This window comes from Cydia amplana, chromosome 6 (assembly GCF_948474715.1).
Source record: "Cydia amplana chromosome 6, ilCydAmpl1.1, whole genome shotgun sequence".
Taxonomy (NCBI): Eukaryota; Metazoa; Arthropoda; class Insecta; order Lepidoptera; family Tortricidae; genus Cydia; species Cydia amplana.
The window spans coordinates 6,730,620-6,752,386 of record NC_086074.1 but is presented as its reverse complement, the minus strand read 5'-3'; the positions used below and the strand labels follow the sequence as shown (position 1 = coordinate 6,752,386).

The 21,767-nt window shown below is 35.7% G+C and overlaps 1 protein-coding gene and 1 long non-coding RNA gene across 10 annotated transcripts; one reads left to right on the top strand and one right to left on the bottom strand.

Annotated features, from left to right (window-relative positions):
- The first annotated feature begins 6,306 nt into the window (after window positions 1-6,306).
- On the top strand, window positions 6,307-19,195 carry LOC134648758 (uncharacterized). 9 transcript variants are annotated; one of them, XM_063503288.1, is made up of 8 exons: window positions 6,307-6,397; window positions 6,500-6,638; window positions 6,850-6,988; window positions 7,099-7,195; window positions 9,422-9,506; window positions 14,388-15,412; window positions 15,530-15,596; window positions 15,949-19,195. In XM_063503288.1, the coding sequence occupies exon 8, from the start codon at window positions 16,196-16,198 to the stop codon at window positions 18,872-18,874; it is 2,679 nt and encodes an 892-aa protein (XP_063359358.1). In that variant the 5' UTR covers window positions 6,307-6,397; window positions 6,500-6,638; window positions 6,850-6,988; window positions 7,099-7,195; window positions 9,422-9,506; window positions 14,388-15,412; window positions 15,530-15,596; window positions 15,949-16,195; the 3' UTR covers window positions 18,875-19,195. The 9 variants fall into 9 exon arrangements, 8 of the variants coding, with proteins under 8 accessions (XP_063359358.1, XP_063359356.1, XP_063359360.1 ...); XM_063503286.1 differs by having other exon boundaries at window positions 9,411-9,506; XM_063503290.1 differs by lacking the exon at window positions 14,388-15,412.
- On the bottom strand, window positions 7,947-9,403 carry LOC134648776 (uncharacterized). The gene is made up of 2 exons (XR_010096924.1): window positions 8,354-9,403; window positions 7,947-8,106 (listed from the first exon to the last, which is right to left on the bottom strand). It is a non-coding gene; the product is annotated as an uncharacterized LOC134648776 (long non-coding RNA).
- Window positions 19,196-21,767: the final 2,572 nt, after the last annotated feature.

Here is a 21,767-nt window from a genome sequence, read left to right as displayed (position 1 = left end):
CAGTGATCAGGCAATTCATTAACTCTCTCTCAATTTCATCCCCCCTTTTCACTCTCTTTAAGGATGATTCCCGACATAAAAACTATCCTATGTCCTTCCCCGTGACTCAAAATATCTCTATGCCCAATTTCAACTAAATCGGTTCAGCGGTTTAAGCGTGAAGAGGTTGTTGACAGACAGACACACTTTCGCATTTATTAGCTTTAGCATTTATATTTATTTTATTTATATATAGTATGGAAGTATGGATATGGATTCCCGAAGAAATTATTTGAATAATTTTGACGGGAATTAAATCGATATGATTTTATTTTTACGAACTCCTAACTACTAGGTATATGTATATATTCAAATAAGTAATGATTTTATTCTTGAGTGCCCAACACTGGTAACATACGAGTACCCATTAAGGGTGACTCACGTTAGACCGGGCCGTGCCCGGGCCGGAGCTTCCGGCGCATCGTTTTCTATGGAAAGCATCACGTGTTCGCCTGTCATGTCATAGGAAAGTACCTAAGCGCCGGAAGCTCCGGCCCGGATGCGGCCCGGTCTAACGTGAGCGTGAGTTATCCTTTACCTACATACATAGAATAGAAAACAAACTACTTAATGCCTAATGGTAACATTCCATTTCTAACCGCAGCTGCATTACTGTCAATTTTACTATGGAAATTGACAATAACATCGACGCGTTCAGTACCGGTAGTGCAGCTGCGGTTAGAAATGGAATGTTACCATAAAGCTGCTAACAGTGCTAACACATTACCGCACCGCACCAAGGACATTGTCAAGGTTGTTGTCAAGGTCTTACTTATGGGTGCGTCGCACAATGACCTTGGTGCGGTGCGGTAATGTGTCCAATGATATGTTTGTCCAATGTCATGGCATCTCACTCTCTCTCTCTCAAGCAAAATGTGAGACAAAACACACATTGGACAAAGAAACAGAAACTGGACACGTGGAAACCCTAATACAATTCCATGAACAAGTTTTAACCTGCTGAGAATGCCGCCCGTGCGCTGGAAATTAAGAAGGTACTAAAGGTACTTACTTACTTAGTAAGTAGGTACTTACCTAATAAATTTTAGGCAAAATCGGTTTGTGCTCACACCACCCCGTTACTACTAATACCTACTTAAAGATAAATAGATTCATTAATATTATGTAAAGATAGAAATACTTAGTTACTTAATACGAAATCTACAATCTACATACATACCTACGTAGGTACCTATTTATTTGGGTTCGTCTTTGACGTCTCTAAAAATAAATATGCCAAATATTCATATCATGGCTCCTCTACACGTTGGCCAAACGCTCCGCCAACGCTTGGCCCATGAGTTAAGGCTCCTCTTCACGTTGGGCCAACGCCAACGCCAACGAGGGACGTAGCCATGCGGTAGAATGAGATAGCAATATCACTTGCTCCCTCTGACGTATAAATGCGTCCCTCGTTGGCGTTGGCGTTGGCCCAATGTGAAGAGGAGCCTTTAGCCGTGCCTTGGTCGGAACGCTACTACACGATGGCGACTTTCAGTTGTGATCTGACCGGTTTCCAAGGTGGACGTGGAAGCCAGTTACAGCCAGGGTTCAGCATCAGCTCTATTTGGGTACTGCTCTCCCAAGTGCTCACCTAGGCGTGTCGGATGACCAAAACAGAGTGTGTCTATTGTTGCACCAAACCTGAGTTCCACTAGGTACAGCGAGGGTTCAGCATCAGCTCAGCTCTATGTATACTACAACCTTCTCTAGAATATAACGAACACTTTTATGAAAACCGCATCAAAATCGGTTCAGCCAAACGCGAAATAATCGCGAACAAACAGTATGTATGTACGTCACTTTATTGCACATAACAGGTAATACATACAGTCAGCAGCAGAAGTTGCTAGGCGGACGAGATGTTCAAAATTACCTTGACACGCTCTTATTCTCGTAACAATAAAGTCGCGGCAAGATCATTTTGAACACCTAGCCAGCTTAGCAACTATTGCTGCTGACTGTACAAACATATAAATAAGTAAAACGATATTTTTACCTTATTTTTATCCTTGTGGTGTTTATATGTTTGGGGTTCCATATTACGCTTTCTCCCCTATATAGCTCTAAAAATTTTATATTTTCGTGGGGCGGCCACGTATTCGTCATTTTTAATTTTAAAAAACACAAAAACATGAACGTCCACCCTCGACCGCGCACTGCCGATAGTGCCGATTGGACCACGCTTGGCCAATCCCTTTAGGCTCCTCTTCACGTTGGGCCAACGCCAACGCCAACGAGGGACGCAGCCATGCGGTAGAATGAGATAGCAATATCACTTGCTCCCTCTAACGCATAAATGCGTCCCTCGTTGGCGTTGGGGTTGGCCCAACGTGAAGAGGAGCCTTTTGATGTGCGGCCGAAATGGACTATATTCCAATAAAAGACTAATATTTTGTAGGTTTTTACAAATACAAATAACTTTATTTTGCATGAAATATGGTACAAAAGATGGTCAGACAATATTGGGTAACACATCACCAGCATCTGGCATGCAAAAAACTAAAACTACAACTAAAACTAAGTTTAAACAGTCATAAGTCATAATAGTCGAGGCCTAATATTATATTATGTCACCCACCTCAGTCAAAAGATGCCATGTATTCCTCGATGGAATAGAAGGCCTTTTGTACGAGCCATGCTATTAGTTTCCCCTTAAACATTTTCAAAGGCAACTGTTTGATGTTATTATCCAGTCTATTATAGGTTTTTATGCTCATACAAAAAGTGTTTCTACTATATGAATCTGTTTTTTGCAAGGTATGGCTATAGCCTATCAGGGTACCAGGATTTTGTCAATCCAATAATCCTTTCTATATGGACATGTTTACTTGCAAGTTGTCTATCTTTTATGATTGTTAAACCTGGTATCTGTGATTTTCCTTTCATAAAAGTATATATGTTGCAGTCAAAAGTGTGAACTGGTCAAAAGAACTTTTAACCGATAAAAACGGGCTCAGGTAAAACTACTTTTGACCAACATGCTCAGTCAAAAGCAGTTTTGCCTGTTTTTGTCGGTTAAAAGTTCTTTTGACCAGTTCACACTTTTGACTGCGATATATATATCTTTACAGTAATGTTTTTGTCTATAAACACATCTTGTACTGTAAATCCTCTATCTGCTAGTACACTGTCACCACTTTCACACTTTGACACTAGACCACTTCGTTCAACTGTCTGCCTGTCACTTATAGATCCAGCATTATGCTTGTGAACAATACAATAGTAATACACATGGTGTTGCTTCTACTAAGACCTGTTTGACATCTTTAAACAGTTTTCTGTGACTTATTTTTTCATAACGCTCCTGCCGTTTAAGCGCTTCTGGTGTTACTTGTTTTATTTTAGTGAAACAGAATATGGTTGGTACTGCAGTCTTTTTTAAGAACTTTGCAACTGGTTCATTGTCTGAAAATTAAAAAATAATGTTTAGAAAGTACAAATAGTACTAATACTGAGCCAGGTATGTATTAACTAGGACACATCACATCACCTCATATCAGTTGTGCCGCTTAATTTTAAACTCAGGTAAATTAATTCTACTCTAAGGTTGATTATTATTCAGATTATTATATTATTTTTTAAATAACCAACCTTACAGCAGAATAGATTTACCTAAGTTTGAAGTTAAGTGACACAGTTTATGTTAGAATTCAAGACAATTATGCCGAACTTACTAGCATTAAAGTTAAATTGTATTTCATTTTGTGCTAATAAAGATATTCTATTCTATTCATTTATTAATTTACTTACCTGTATATCTACTTTTTCCAAAATAATCATCTTCCTTAAAATGCATTGCACATAAGCGGGCTGAATCCCTTGCCCTAAAGTTTTTAATACGCAGAGCAGTTTCCCAACGTTTTCTTCGTGTTGGGTCCTTGGGAAATAAATGAGCTCCTCTGTTTGTACAATTTGGCGCACTACATTCAGGCATTTTTGAGAAAATTGTACAAGTTTAGAATAACTTACTTACAAAAAACAAAAAATGTATGTGGTTTGACAGTTTTTATGTCAAAGCGAGGTAAAATCGCTAATTCGCCACCAGGCTCCTATTTCACCAACGTGACAGGTCCGACAATTGACGACATCACTGTTACTGACGTCACAGGCCTCCATAGGCTACAGTAACCGCTTACCATCAGACGGGCGGTGTGCCAGTTAATAAGTACTTATTTTGCGAAGCTAATGACAATTGTCACAAGAAATACGATACGACAATTGTCACGAAATTCCGTGAAATAGGGGCCTGGCGGGATAAAAAGTTAGTTTTCCTCCCAATTAATTTTTAAGTAAATATGGAATAGGGTAAAATGCCCCAATTAGAAAAAAGGTAATCGATCATGACGTCCTTTTTATAAAAAAAAATACTTTTTAAAAATAAGTCACAGCAAATATGTTACAAAAAATTATGAACTAAATAAAAACTACATAAAGCTACAACTAACTACAAGATAAACTAAAATTATAAATAAAAACTTGGCTCCAGCTCTGTGCCTTTGGGCAGGGTGCCAAGAAGGCTGGCGGCATTGCCGCGCTGTCCAATTGTATTTTTCCACAGTTTTGTCTTTTCTAGTTCCACTAGGTACGGCCAGGGTCAGCATCAGCTCAGCTCTATGTATACTAATACCTTCTCCAGAATGTAACAAACACTTTTCTGAAAACCACATCAAAATCGGTTCAGCTAAACGCGAGATAATCGCGGACACATACACCGTGTAACATTAGGAAGCCGAATAATTTTAACAGCGTATTCCTGATCATATTTAGAGACAAAAATGTCCTATAAACTTTTTTGAAATTCGCCTAGTTTCAGAGATAATATTATTAAAAAAAAAAACAAGTTTTTATTGTTACAAGTTGTGTGATGTTGCTGCTATGAGACGTAGTCTAAATATCCTTATTGATAGATGTCCAAAAGTGACAAGTAAGAGTGACATTCCATTTCCAACTGCAGCTGCAATACTGTTCATTTTACTATGGAAATTGACAATGACAGCGACACGTTTCCATAGTAAAATGAACAGTATTGCAGCTGCAGTTGGAAATGGAATGTCACTCTAACACTTTGCAAAAAATAGGTTTTACGAAAAAAAATTTAAAAATCAATTTTAAGTGAAAAGTTTACCAATCAACATCAAATAACATTTATTTATTATGTACAAATACATTCAAAAAATTTAAAAAACAAAACAAAAAAATTTTTTTTTTGGCGAGGTAGACCTAAACTGATATTACATTTTTTCTTTCTTTTGACCTCAGAAATGCGTGGTTAAAGTTATTCGGTTAAAGTTACGGTGTAACATCCTCATGTTACACCGTGTATACATACAAACACCGTTCCGTGTAGTTTTGGACATATTATAAAAGTTATTCAACGATTAATGCAGGTGGCTGGTAATAGGGCACTTTACCCTATGATAATAAATCTTCCTATCCCAGCTTTTTGCCACAGCTGCTCGCAGCGGGTCCGCTTGGCAACTAATCCCGGGAATTGGCGTAGGCACTAGTTCTTACAGTAGCGACTGCCATCTGACCTTCTAACCCAGAGAGGAAACTAGGAAACTTGTTGGAATTAGTCCGGTTTCCTCACGATGTTTTCCCCTTCATCGAAAAGCGATTCATCACCATCTCGACCTATATACGTCCCACTGCTGGGCACAGGCCTCCTCTCGAGCGCGGAAAAGCGATTGGTAAATATCAAATGATACCCATTTCGTACATAAATTCTTTTCAACTTTACCGTATGATAAGCTACAAAAAAAAAATTAGAAAACTAAGGGATTCAAATAGGTCATTCATTGGCTCCAGGGAACCCCTTAATGTAAATTACAGCATCAAAGTTGGAAACAACAAAACTTACGATGTTATTATGTACCAATGTCAGCAATTATTATTGATAAAATTGTGTACCTAATTATTAATTTCGAAAAATAAACTATAAATCTTTTTAAGCACGGCAACCCCAAATATGAATTCATAACCGTTAGCACTCGCGGATTGGACGAATTTTGTGCGGCACTGGAACACACCCAATCACGGATCACTATTTTTACGCGCGCGAATGGCGCGCAAGCTACATGGATCACGCGATCGCTAGTCAAGCGCACCATGAAGCGCACCCCACGCCACGCACCTGAGGGCTTACCGCGAACCACGTTCGACGTGTTGCCTCTCTGCCGCACCTGTGAATTTGTACGTAAGTGTGACAGGGAGGCAACACGTCGAACGTGGTTCGCGTTAGGCCTTCTGCAGCTGCGTTGGTGCGCAGTTGTTCACTTCAAAATGGCGCTCGCTGTGCGTAGAAAGTAGTACTCGTGTAAACGTGTAAAATTGGAGATAGCATAGAAGAAAACTGGTAAATATAAGTATTAGATATACCTTTACTTTCTTTCATCGAATATCTAGTGAAATCTGCATTAGACCTCAAAGCGTTATGTACTTAATGTGATTGTTCCAGAAAGGGTTCGCGGTTCAACTTTTTCTAACGGTTTCCTCAGCGTCCTTTACGAAGTTCAGTTGATATCGTGTCCACGTCCAGGGTAGATCAGACCAGATCTGCAAATCTTGGAGCACTCGTCGTATGCCATTAAAAAAATGTAAGTATTTACTAGCTACATCTAAATTTAAAACGATATTAGTACATGCTTGATTTTGTAGGTTAATTGTGTAAACGTGTAAAATTGGAGATAGCATAGAAGAAAACTGGTAAATATAAGTATTAGATATACCTTTACTTTCTTGCATCGAATATCTAGTGAAATCTGCATTAGACCTTAAAGCGTTATGTACTTAATATGATTGTTCCAGAAAGGGTTCGCGGTTCAACTTTTTCTAACGGTTTCCTCAGCGTCCTTTACGAAGTTCAGTTGATATCGTGTCCACGTCCAGGGTAGATCAGACCAGATCTGCAAATCTTGGAGCACTCGTCGTATGCCATTAAAAAAATGTAAGTATTTACTAGCTACATCTAAATTTAAAACGATATTAGTACATGCTTGATTTTGTAGGTTAATTAAATAGTCACCAACACTAATAAATTGTGTTATTCCTTCACAGTAAAACATGCCTGTTATAAAAATTTGGTCTGTAGATCAAAAAATCAAAAAAGCGGTTCAAATAATGGACCCAACAATAGAAAATGTTATTGAAAATGGTGAGTAAATCTAAATTAATTTGACTTTTCGTAATGAAATATTTTTTGTGTAATTGTAGAATGTAGTGTATTGTAGAATAGACTATAATTGGATACCTATTGTTAAGCATTAATGTGCTGACTCAAACCACATTTATTTTGCAGTAACATCGTTGCTTATCATGAACAGTGGTACAACTAAAAATGAAATGCTATTTATTGCATTTAATATTCTATCTTTTACTGGTAAGATTTAAAGTCGTGATGTCAATTTAAAAATTAGACGCTTGAAGTTGACATATTGCAAAATCAATGTGGTTTGACATATTAATATTTTTGCTAAACAGTATCCAATTAGGTATGTAGATTGTAGATAGAGGCCTATTTTCTGTCACTTAATTAGATCTATTCGTGCCGATATACCTCTATGTAAATACATACAAACTTGTTATACCCTCTCTCATATATCTATGTGAATGGTAGTAGAGTCGCACCAAGAAAAGTCTGCAGCAGATTTGATAGCCCACGCAGTGTGTTATTTATACGTCATAATTTCATAGAAGTTTGACGTTTAAAATGACACTTGCACTGCGTGGGCTATCAAAATCACTGCAGACTTTTCACAGTCTGACTCTATTAAGCAAATATTTAATTACATTGTACGCCATAGCGCTAACTTGAAAAGTCACACTTACATACAGAAATTTGTTTAACATATTAAGTAATTAGTGATCACCTGATCGGTTACAACATTCTAATTTACATGTATGTATGACGACCGGTCTGGCCTAGTGGGTAGTGACCCTGCCTGCGAAGCCGATGGTCCTGGGTTCGAATCCCAGTAAGGGCATTTATTTGTATGATGATACAGATATTTGTTCCTGAGTCATGGGTGTTTTCTATGTATTTAAGTATTTGTATATAAAAAAAAACTCATTTATTGTAAAATTTATATTAATAATACAAAACTAAAATTAACTAAAAACTAAAGCTAAAATTTAAAAAAACCTATCAAAATTTTGCGCCCTTGGTAAGGTGCCCATCACGCAGGCAGCGTTCCCACGCTGGATTGCTATGGACAATCTTTGCGCGAGAAAGCTGCCCGCGCGAGGGTCACCTGTGGCCTGCCTTAGGCGTTTGCTGAGCTCCTTGTGGAGCCCCCGTGCCCCCCTACCCCACGGACCTATATATCGTTGTCTGAGTACCTACAACACAAGCCTTATTGAGCTTACTGTGGGACTTAGTCAATCTGTGTAAGAATGTCCTATAATATTTATTTATTATTTAATTTCATTGCAGCGTTCATATAAAGGTTATTAACCATTACCAATAATTTTAATGAACCTTATTTGACTGTCTCCTTCAAAATTGTTACTTTCCTTTAATGCAACTCTGCCATACTGCCATGAAATTAAAACTTTGTTACCGATCACTACATATTAATGCCGGTTTCTAGCAAATTGACTACTGAGTTAACTGACTGCGCACTGGTTTCAATTGTTTATTTCTAGAAAAAAAATAAACATATTACTGTTTTAAATTTTCTACAGACAAAAATGTCTTGAGTGCTGGGGCCCGTTTCTAAAAGCTTGTAACTTGTAATACAAGTGGATGCCACACTTTTTGTGTCACGCAGCGATTTTGACAGCTTTTTTTAGAAAGGAACTTCCACTTGTATTACAAACTACAAGCTTTTGAGAAATGGGCCCCTGGTAGTAGTTGCTATCTGTAATTTTATGTCTTTAGCAATAGAGGTGACATGAAACATAATGTGCTTTTAGTTTCTGTAGTAAGGGGTCATCCATTAATTACATCACACGTTTAGGGGGAGGGAGGGGGTCAAGAAAATGTGACATATTGTGACATGGGGGAGGGAGACACAAACTTTGTGACGTCACTTTAACTTCATCAGTAACCAAAAATTTATTTAATTATTTTATTCGCTGTACATTTAAATAACAAGTTTTTAAAACAATAATCGTTTTTATTCGTTTAATTTTCTTTCCTAAGCAGTTTTGGGTTATAAAATTACTAATATTTATATCGTCAAAAATATTTTGATAAAATATTAATAATACTTAGATACTTACTTAATTCGATTTGGCGATTTCGTAGAAAAAATGTGACGTCACACTAGGGGGAGGGGTTTGCCAAATGTGACCAAGTGTGACAAGGAGGGGGGAGGGGTCAAAAAACCTAGAAATTCGTGTGACGTAATTAATGGACGACCCCTAAGCTTGCTTTTAGACTCTGCAAAATTGATGAGCTGCCCCAGGAGACTGCAATGCCTGCACTGTATCAAATAGTAGCTAATAACCTGCCACAAAACTTAGTAAGTTCGTTATATGTATATTTGTGACGTTTCACAGTGCAGTGTTTATAGAAGCCAAAAAAGTGACATCCTCATTTTATTGCAAATTACTGAAGTTTAGATCATTACAAATGCGAGACTAAAACTCCCGCGTGTCTAATTGGCGTAGTTTTTGTGTAATAATTTTTTGAAAATCGTGTTTTAGGCACCCGGATATTACGAAAAACTTAAAAAAAATTGCAAATCGTTTTATGAACTTTCCGTTGTTTAGTACTATTGGATAAACCGTTCGAAGACGCAATTTTAGAGGCAATTGTGACCACTCTAGGTATATTGGTTACAAAGATATTAATGAATTTATTGTTTTTGGTTTTTATTTTTTTTCTTCCATGTTCCGCCGTAGTAGGAGCCCATATTTGTATGACAGCTTCATTTATACGTCTTCTATCTACACTATTTTTTACAAGACCTAATTCCGTGGAAGATTGAATTAAAAGCCAATTATAATTTTCGGTCAGGGCTGCCACTACCAATATCCGGGTTCACCCGGATATAATATTAACGCTGTATACACAGTATAGCACTTTTATGGGTGGTAAAAATAAACTTTAATATGTTAATAAAAACCTACACATATGAAATAATAAGTTTTTTTTTAAGATTTAGTAATTTATTAGCTATAGATAACTTACAAATTCTTCCTCTTTATAATTAGGGTAGATAATATTTACATTTTGGTCGTTAGCTGTATGAGAAAAACTTAAAAAAAATTGCAAATCGTTTTATGAACTTTCCGTTGTTTAGTACTATTGGATAAACCGTTCGAAGACGCAATTTTAGAGGCAATTGTGACCACTCTAGGTATATTGGTTACAAAGATATTAATGAATTTATTGTTTTTGGTTTTTATTTTTTTTCTTCCATGTTCCGCCGTAGTAGGAGCCCATATTTGTATGACAGCTTCATTTATACGTCTTCTATCTACACTATTTTTTACAAGACCTAATTCCGTGGAAGATTGAATTAAAAGCCAATTATAATTTTCGGTCAGGGCTGCCACTACCAATATCCGGGTTCACCCGGATATAATATTAACGCTGTATACACAGTATAGCACTTTTATGGGTGGTAAAAATAAACTTTAATATGTTAATAAAAACCTACACATATGAAATAATAAGTTTTTTTTAAGATTTAGTAATTTATTAGCTATAGATAACTTACAAATTCTTCCTCTTTATAATTAGGGTAGATAATATTTACATTTTGGTCGTTAGCTGTATGAGAAAAACTTAAAAAAAATTGCAAATCGTTTTATGAACTTTCCGTTGTTTAGTACTATTGGATAAACCGTTCGAAGACGCAATTTTAGAGGCAATTGTGACCACTCTAGGTATATTGGTTACAAAGATATTAATGAATTTATTGTTTTTGGTTTTTATTTTTTTTCTTCCATGTTCCGCCGTAGTAGGAGCCCATATTTGTATGACAGCTTCATTTATACGTCTTCTATCTACACTATTTTTTACAAGACCTAATTCCGTGGAAGATTGAATTAAAAGCCAATTATAATTTTCGGTCAGGGCTGCCACTACCAATATCCGGGTTCACCCGGATATAATATTAACGCTGTATACACAGTATAGCACTTTTATGGGTGGTAAAAATAAACTTTAATATGTTAATAAAAACCTACACATATGAAATAATAAGTTTTTTTTTAAGATTTAGTAATTTATTAGCTATAGATAACTTACAAATTCTTCCTCTTTATAATTAGGGTAGATAATATTTACATTTTGGTCGTTAGCTGTATGAGAAAAACTTAAAAAAAATTGCAAATCGTTTTATGAACTTTCCGTTGTTTAGTACTATTGGATAAACCGTTCGAAGACGCAATTTTAGAGGCAATTGTGACCACTCTAGGTATATTGGTTACAAAGATATTAATGAATTTATTGTTTTTGGTTTTTATTTTTTTTCTTCCATGTTCCGCCGTAGTAGGAGCCCATATTTGTATGACAGCTTCATTTATACGTCTTCTATCTACACTAGTTTTTACAAGACCTAATTCCGTGGAAGATTGAATTTAAAGCCAATTAAAATTTTCGGTCAGGGTTGCCACTACCAATATCCGGGTTCACCCGGATATAATATTAACGCTGTATACACAGTATAGCACTTTTATGGGTGGTAAAAATAAACTTTAATATGTTAATAAAAACCTACACATATGAAATAATAAGTTTTTTTAAGATTTAGTAATTTATTAGCTATAGATAACTTACAAATTCTTCCTCTTTATAATTAGGGTAGATAATATTTACATTTTGGTCGTTAGCTGTATGAGAAAAACTTAAAAAAAATTGCAAATCGTTTTATGAACTTTCCGTTGTTTAGTACTATTGGATAAACCGTTCGAAGACGCAATTTTAGAGGCAATTGTGACCACTCTAGGTATATTGGTTACAAAGATATTAATTAATTTATTGTTTTTGGTTTTTATTTTTTTTCTTCCATGTTCCGCCGTAGTAGGAGCCCATATTTGTATGACAGCTTCATTTATACGTCTTCTATCTACACTATTTTTTACAAGACCTAATTCCGTGGAAGATTGAATTTAAAGCCAATTCAAAATTTGCGGTCAGGGCTGCCACTACCAATATCCGGGTTCACCCGGATATAATATTAACGCTGTATACACAGTATAGCACTTTTATGGGTGGTAAAAATAAACTTTAATATGTTAATAAAAACCTACACATATGAAATAATAAGTTTTTTTTAAGATTTAGTAATTTATTAGCTAAAGATAACTTACAAATTCTTCCTCTTTATAATTAGGGTAGATAATATTTACATTTTGGTCGTTAGCTGTATGACAGTCGACTACAAAGAGACGTATACCCTTTTGGACCTCATTACCATGCAGTAAGGTGAAACACTGCTGTATATATCTTTTTTTAGTTGGCTCATCAGGTCGGGTCATCATTTTCTACTTCGAGGCTCTCTGCCCCATCTTGCACCTCGTAATAACTGTCGTCTGGACAGAACTCGGACGTTGGTGTTGGGATTTACTCCTGAGATTCCTGTGCATGCGGTGTTCGGAAAAAATAGACAACAGCTCTCTTCTGTATTTAATTACAAATAAAGTTTTTAAATATGTTGTATTTAATCCCAATCATCAAAAATCAAAAAATTCTCCCAATAATTCTTTTTTAGGCCTTGGTGATCCAAACGGCGATTCCAAATCCACAGGCATTCTTTTAAAATTCAGTATAAGTAGTCTAAATAATACAAGTTTCAGATCAGTTATCATCCTTGGCGATCCAAACGACGATTCCAATTCCAAACCGGTATTCTTTTAAAATTCAGTATCTCTTCTAAGTCCATATCAGCATCTGAAACAAAAAATATATTGAAACGTACTGCCCTAAATTTAAATTCCAATTATTAAATGTTTAAAAATTAAATTAAATAAAGTAAGGGTCAAGTACGAGTTGGAGTTGCACATTGAGGATCCGTGTCATCGTACACTGTATGACATGGTAAAATTTTTTTAGACCCTTCGTATGCGAACCCGACTCTCACTTGCCTGATAGGTACTTACTAAATCAGTTCTCGAAGCAGTGGGACCACATTTTCTTCCATATGAACTCGAAACCAGATATCCCCAAGAAAATGGCGTATAAATAAAAATACCGAAGTGCCAACCCTAGCGGCCGGATAACCCGGATATAAAGTGTTTCGATGATTACTAGAATGTTCCACGGAATTAGGTCTTGTAAAAAATAGGGTGGATAGAAGACATATAAATGAAGCTGTCATACAAATATGGGCTCCTACTACGGCGGAACATGGAAGAAAAAAAATGAAAACCAAGAACAATAAATTTATTAATATCTTTATAACCAATATACCTAGAGAAGTCACAATTGCCACTAAATTTGCGTCTTTGAATGGTTTATCCAATAGAACTAAACAACAGAAAGTTGACAAAATAATTTGCAAATTATTAACGTTTTTCGTAAAATCTTAGGGCCTAAAACACGATCTTCAAAAATTTATTACACAAAAACTATGCAAATTGGACACGCCGGACACGCGGGAGTTTTAGTCTCGCATTTGTAATGATCTAAACTTCAGTAATTTGCAATAAAATGAGCACTTTTTTTTGGCTTCTATAAAACACTGCGCTTTCGGGAAAAATGTTGATACCTTTTTACCTTTTTTAACCGCCTTCAAAAAAAAGGTACTCAGTTTGACCCGTATATATGTATATTTGTTCGGGATTATTTCGCGTTTGGCTGAACCGATTTTGATGCATTCAATTAATGTAGTATGATACCTTTGGGTATGGTGCTTTACGCACACAAGTGTCCCATCCCCTCCCCCTGACGCAACCCCCCCTTTTAGCATGAATGGTGAGTCTTACCAAAAAGTTGCATGTGACCTTTTTTGTTTAAAATTTATTGAGGATTATTTCTTACCTTGACACTTTATTCCTAACTCTAATACTTTTCTCAAAAATTAAAAAAAAAACCGTCAACCGGGACATATTTCATGCTAAAAGGGGGGGTTGCGTCAGGGGGAGGGGATGGGATGGGACACTAGTGTGCGTAAAGCACCATACTCAAAGGTATCATACTACATTACATAATTTGTTTGTCTTCCCCATACATTTGAACACAACTTGATCGAATCATGGGGCGTTTCTTTGATTATAAAAAGTTTCTTAGACACAACGCCCCTCGCTGTTATGCTAAAATATTATAATTTATTGTAATAATAATTGTAATATGTTCTAACCATCCGTAGGTTCTCATATTAAAGTTATTGCTGTATATTTTTTGTTTATGTTAATTGTAACCATTTTATAAAAAAAAAACATCTTTATTACAGCAAATGAAAGGAATATATACGGATCAAAGATTTTTTTGATTGATGGCACAGAAATAGAAGACAATGAAGCTCTCAAAGAACTCCAAAATGAGGTTATACTTATAGGGGATAACTGGAAACCTGATCAAAGCGATAATCAAAGTCGCACAGCAACAGCGTCTACAATCACTGCTCCTAATTCACCAACAACAAGCATAATTAGCAATAACAGCGACACAAGCATAAATAGCTTTGCGTTTGACATTCCCTATAACAAACTTCCATCGTCGCTTTTGACAAAATTAAATGATTGTAAACCGATTTCTAATACCGAAGTCAACACTATCGTGAGAACTGTAACAGATGAACTCTTCCAGGAAACAAAAGCATCAAGATCAGCTTACAGAGTGGTTGCACGAGATTTGTGTGACAAATATCCACAGCTTTATGACAGAGATGCTGATACAAACGAACTCATAGGAACAGGCTACCACACCATTTTTAAAAAAGTTGAAGAGAGAGTTCATTATCTACAAAGGCCGAATAAAATGGATACCTTAGGATCAAGAAAGAAATCTCGAGTCGTTAAAAATTTGAGTGCTGGCTGCAAAGAATGGCAACCCAGTGATCCTGGTAATGTGGATCTTGAAACTTTAGATTCTAAAAAGGACTGGCTAAAATCGGTTTCTTCCATAAAGGAAAGAGATGAATCAAAAGTTGAATTCTACATGAACGAGACCTATGCACAGCAAAGGATATTTCTGAACTCAGCACCTGCCGTAACACATATTCTTAACGAATGGCCAGTATTGTTAGAGGAGAAATATATGATTTCGCATTTTGATCGTCTTTGTGCCTTGAATTCTGGCCAGTGTATGGATGCATTTCAAAATAAAACGACGGCATTGAATGAGCGGTTGAAAACTTTGATCACGAAGAAAAAAAATAAGACATGCACTGTTAATGACAATAACTTGAATTGTAACCTACAGATGGTTGCAACTTATTTCAATGAAGATATAAAACTCATATACCAAGCACATGAGGTATCTATATATATATATATATATATATTTCATTCATAATCCATTTTCTTCCGGATGTGGTTCCATTCTAAATATAGTAGTTCCATTTACTAATCTTATTAACTTTTTCTTTTCCAGAAACCATTAACCAGGGTTCAAGTTGCAGAGCTACCCGAAATAGCTGCGCCTAACATTGTATTTTTAGGTGAGACTTAATTATTATTACAATGATAAAATGCCTTACCTGCGAAGCACCACACTGTATGTTTCATATAATTTATAATATGAAACATACAGTGTTAAAACGTAAATGTATTGAATAAACCTGTGGCCCTAGTGAAAAAGGGTACAAGTGTCGCGCAGCTTAGTTTTAAAAGGGGCATAAGTGTTGCATGGAACTTATACCCTTTTAAAACTGCGCTGCCCGAGACTTGTACACTTACTCACTAGTAGTGCCACTTAACGTAATACGATAAATTATTTTATTTGAGGAGGAGGTATAAAATTTGGGAGCCTATTATATTTCCTGTTTTAACCATTTTGTTTTTTGCCCACAGATAATGAAAATATATATTACTTGCTGGTAGAAAAAACGATTGTTAGCGAAACTGCGAGTCTGTCTACGTCGTTACAACTACTGATGGCGGCTTACTTCAACTTGAATATGGAATATCCAGTGCACTGTCAAAACACATTGGAATTTCTTCAAAGGTTTGTGTTTAAAATAAACCCTAAAGAAGGAAGTAAAGTCCGTAAAGGACGCACGCTGAATAAAGTGATTAGTTTAATCAGTAAAATCCAGTAATGGCATTTACATGCGGTTATTGTGGCGAGAATTTCTCCACAGTAATTTCGTACAATAACCATCAAAAAAGTCACAGGTTCTGTAAAAATGTAAAATTTCCGTGTGTTGATCCTTTGTGTAAGAGTGTTTTCAATAATTATGAGTCTTTTAGAAATCACAATTTTAGATTGCATCAGCCTGGGACTAGTACTGATAGTCCACGAGTTGACATTAATTCAACCTATTCTAAGTGTACAGAATGTAATCAGAGAATATTGTTAAAAAATGTCGAATACCATTCAAGAACTCATGATATTCAATCCGGAAAAGCAGTAACTTGTCCATATAATCTTTCATCTGAAACAACTTCATGTGGTTCGTCTACTTTTACTAGTATACCATCATTAAAAAGTCATGTGTATCGCAATCATTTTAACTCTGTTTCGAATTTGACAGATCAAGATTTTTTAAACCCGAGTAGCCTAGATCACGTTCAGCCTACTACTAGCGATATTCAAGATTGTAATATGTCTGACGATTTAGAAGTCAATACGGATCTTAATAACGAAACTGATTTGTTATTTTTGAAACCATTGCTGTTACTTTTACTCAAGTTAGAGGCACGAAATTTTCTTTCTCAAGATGCTATTTGCAGTGTGGTAGAAGGTTATTCAGATGTCCATGAAAATTCTTTGAAAAATATTAAAATTAAATGTCTACATGCTCTTGAAACTTATCCAGATTCTAAAGAAGCTATGGAGAAACATGTTTTCAATTCGACATATGAAGATAGTATGAATGGCAGTTGGTCTAAAAAGTTGACAAGCAAGTACTTAAGATTTAAACTTTACTCGGAACTTTGTAACATTGTGTTACCAATTTCTATAATGTTAGGTAGAAACAATTTTAACAAAATGTGTTCCTTACAATATATACCAATCATAGACACCATTAGAACGTGGTTTGCAGATAAGACATTTCTTGAACAATTTCAAAACCCAAAAAATAAAGTAAATGATGTTTTAAAAGATATAACATGTGGCTCAAAAATGTGTAATAACGAATTCATAAATAATCCAAACACATTAAAAATAATACTGTATCAAGACGCCTTTGAAGTTTGTAATCCCTTGGGATCATCTAAGATCAAACATAAAATACTAGGAGTTTACATGACGCTGGTAAATGTTTTTCCTTATAATAGGTCTAAAATAGATAACATGAAACTGGTATTATTGTGCAAGGAAAAACATTTAAAAGAGTTCGGTCATGATAAAATTTTTGGTAAATTAACGGAAGACCTTAGAAGCTTAGAAACACGTGGAGTGTATATTAAAGAGTGTAATCAAATTATTTATGGCACTCTTCTGACAATAATTGGTGACAATTTGGGAAGTCATACCATTGGTGGTTTTGTTGAAAACTTTAATGTAAAATATTTTTGCAGGTTTTGTTTAATTGAGAAAGAACCTTTTGCGCAAAATCCAATACTGTTAGGAAAAAAAAGAACTATTGAAGACTATAACGAAGACGTAAAAATCTCTAACCAATTACATGAGGATGGTAGTTCATCGGTTCATAATCGAGGGGTTAAACAGGACTCCGTTTTTAACCAAATCGAAAACTATCATGTCATTGACGGTTTGCCTCCGTGTTTAGGACATGATTTATTTGAGGGTGTTGTGCAATTTGACATCGCTTTAGCTATCAACTATTTCATCAATAACAAAAGCTTTACGCCAAATTTTTTAAACATGAAAATGGAACGTTTGTCGAAAATGGAAAAAAAAAGTGTGCCACCACCCTTTAAAGCTGGCTCTGTTAAAATAGGGGGTCAAGCTCTTGAAAACTGGCATTTTCTAAATTATTTGCCGCTAATTTTATTAAACTCTGTAAATATTCACGACCCTGTCTGGCAAATGATAATAAAGTTGCGGGAAATAGCACAACTTATTTGCGCATATGAGATATCTATTGGTCAAACAGCTTTATTATCATCTGGCACAAAAGAATATTTAATACTTAGGAAACAGTTATTCCCTAATACTCCGCTAAGACCTAAACATCACTACCTATTACACTATGGTGAATTGACGAGAATTCATGGACCGTTGATCTATTCTTGGACGCTTAGATTTGAAAGCAAACATAGGTTTTTCAAAAACGTTGTCCGACACCTTCCAAATTTTGTCAATATCACACTTTCACTATCAAATCGTCATCAACTACACGAGGGTTATCTTTCTCAGGGTATTCGGTATGATACCAAATTATTTTCCAAACATTCTCGTGTACACAGAATCGACGAACTACCATCAAGCGTTAGGTGCTTGATTTCTAACACCACCCCTGGAACAATCCTCTCGGCTTCGCAAATAGGTTACAGGGGGATAAATTATGCAACAGGCGATTACCTTCTCTATAAACATGAAGAAAACGTACTGAATTTCCTTGAAGTAGAGATGATTCTATTTAGTGATACGTATGAAAATCCATATTTCATTGGATGTAATCATAAATTTCAATATAATTCAGAAATAGGCTTATGCCAAAAGCTTTTTACACCTCAATCAGATCTTAATGAAAAAAAAATATGTAGTGACTACCAAAGCTTGCTACATTTTAACACTTATAAAACACATATTATTGACAATTGCCATTTTATATGTCTGCATCATGCTTATTTAGATTTGCTTTAGAAACTTCTAGCTAGGTTTATCGAGTTTCAGTCGCAAGATCAATGTGTGACAAAATTCACGAATTGGACCAATTATTAATAGGTAGTATACTTTTTTTGTACCAGAGTATCTGATTGTACCCTTTTGAAATAAACAAATTAATTATGCCTTCAAATGTCCGTTAATTTGCCAAATAATTTATTACAATAGACTTCCGAACACTTTGGAACCTTGGTTTCGCTCAATAGTCTCTTTAATACGGTTAGTAGTAGTAGTAGTTAGTGACAAAATTAAATGATTGTAAACCGATTTCTAATGCCGAAGTCAACGCTATCGTGAGAACTGTATAACAGATTAAAGGTTTCGTCACACAGGCGCGTTTTCAGGGCGGGGCGTGAGCTTGGCGCGCCGCTTTTACATATAAAACGCTCACGCCCCGCCCTGAAAACGCGCCTGTGTGACGGAACCTGAACTCTTCCAAGAATCAAAAGTAACACCAAGATCAGCTTGCAGAGTGATTGCACGGGATTTGTGTGACAAATTTTCACAACTTTATGACAGAGATGCTGATACAAAAAAACTAATAGTAGGAGATCCCACATATGGTCGACCTTTACCAATCTGTCTGACGGATGAAAGCATGAAAATATGAAAAAAAATATGTTCCAGAACATAAATTAATAGGGTTACCTAAAGAAATACGGTCAAGGCTATTTTTAATTTCATGTATTACAGCACGCTACATTTATACTATACTATTTTTACTGTTTTTATAAGTATTGAATTCTAACAATATTTAGGTGGTAACTACTTACTGGGAATAAAATTCCACCAAGCCGAGTTAGTGGTAACTAGTGGGATTTTTTTTCCCAGTAGTTACCAGTGGTAAAAGGTGGAAAAAAAATCCCAGTAGTTACCACTGGTAATAACTTGGTGGTATGTAGTGAGTTTTTTAAGCACTATTTTCATGTTTTTTTTTGAAAACCCTATTTATTTTAAAACTCATATCAAATATCATCTTACAACACTGGTATCAAACGAAAAAACAAGAAAAAAAATGTATGTAACCCTATATCGAACTAATCGTTTAGAAAAAAAAAACGGTTTTTCCTTCTAACTTTTGAACCATCTGTCCAAATAATATGAAAAAAATGAAAATAGTGTTTAAAAAACTAAATCAAATAAAATTAAAACAAACTTGATCAGTTAAGCCGTTTATGAGTTATCGCTAAAAGTCTTCCCTTCTTATTTTAATTAAAAGCCTGGCAACCCTTATTTCTGACCGGATTTTCGCAGGCAACCCTGTTTACTTTCCATTGAAACTTATTTCGTTCGTCAGACAAATCGGTGAAATTTGCCGAAAATTTTTTTTTTCAAAAATTTTATTAAAATTAGCCTTGACCATATTTCTTTAGGTAACCCTATTTATTTATGTTCTGGAACATATTTTCTTTCATATTTTCATAGTTTCATCCGTCAGACAGATTGGTGAAGGTCGACTATACAGGGTGATCAATCCAAATGGGTCAGTATAAGTCAGAAACTATGAGAGATAGCGAAATCTGTTCTTAGGAACCATGGCTTCGATTTTAGATTTAATAATAATGGCATTCAATTTTTTTTTAATCTATCACACATATCCGGGATTCGAACATGGTCAATATTCTTGTTGTTTGTTTGTATGGCAACTTTTAAACGATGCGTAATAGGTGGGGGGTGCTTATACAGGTTGATCAATCCAAATGGGTCAGTATAATTCAGAAACTATGAGAGATAGCGAAATCTGTTCTTAGGAACCATGCGGCGAGCCTGGGGGCCCAAAATTAGCATGTCAAAAAAAACATTTTGGATAAATCTAAAATGGCGGCGGACACGGGCAAAGTCAAATTACCAAGTAGGTTAAGCGAGCCCGAAGGGCCAGCTTCAGGCCGGGAGGCTGAAAGCCGACCCCGGCAGACAGCCGAAGGCCCGGAGCCTCCACCCCGACTCCCAAAACGCGACGCTCAATAGGAAAAGTGTTGGGTCGTGTTTAAGGCTCCGGGCTAAGGCCTTCGGACTCGCTTAACCTACTTGGAGATTATTTGACTTTGCCCGTGTCCGCCGCCATTTTGGATTTTTTCAAACAAAAATTTTGACATGGTAATCTTGGGCCCCTAGGCTCGCCGCATGCCAAATCTCAGTGCGCTCGTACCAACTTGAAAAAATTAAAAAAAATGTCGGCCATTTTGATTTTTTTTTATGTAGTTTGTTTTGTCTCGGGGCCCTATATGATATTTGGTCGAGCACCTCCCACCTTATCACGCATCGTTTAAAAGTTGCCATACAAACAAACAACAAGAATATTGACCATGTTCGAATCCCGGTTATGTATGATAGATAAAAAAAAAATTGAATGCCATTATTATTAAATCTAAAATCGAAGCCATGGTTCCTAAGAACAGATTTCGCTATCTCTCATAGTTTCTGACTTCTCCATACTGACCCATTTGGATTGATCACCCTGTATATGTGGGATCTTAGACCATAATAGGAACAGGCTACCACACTATTATTAACACACATAGGTTTCCGTTATAGGGGTTTATATACCTATACAGGGTGATTTCGGGGTCGTGGAGCAAGAGAGCCAGACATCATACAGAATCCAAAGATGAGCTTTTTGATGTTGTTAATTATTGTTTTTCACCAATAATGATGATGATTTTCCAGATGACAAGTAGGAAAAAACATTTTTGCATACAAGTTGGTGACCCTACTCAATGTGACATCTTGTCGCTTTCCATACAGCGTATGTCAAAAGTCATAGGGTGACCATAATTACTTAGTATAACAATAATTTTACTTGAAAAATAAGAATAATTAAAGTAATTATCTTTTAATCAAATACTACCATACGATAATGTGGATCATTTAC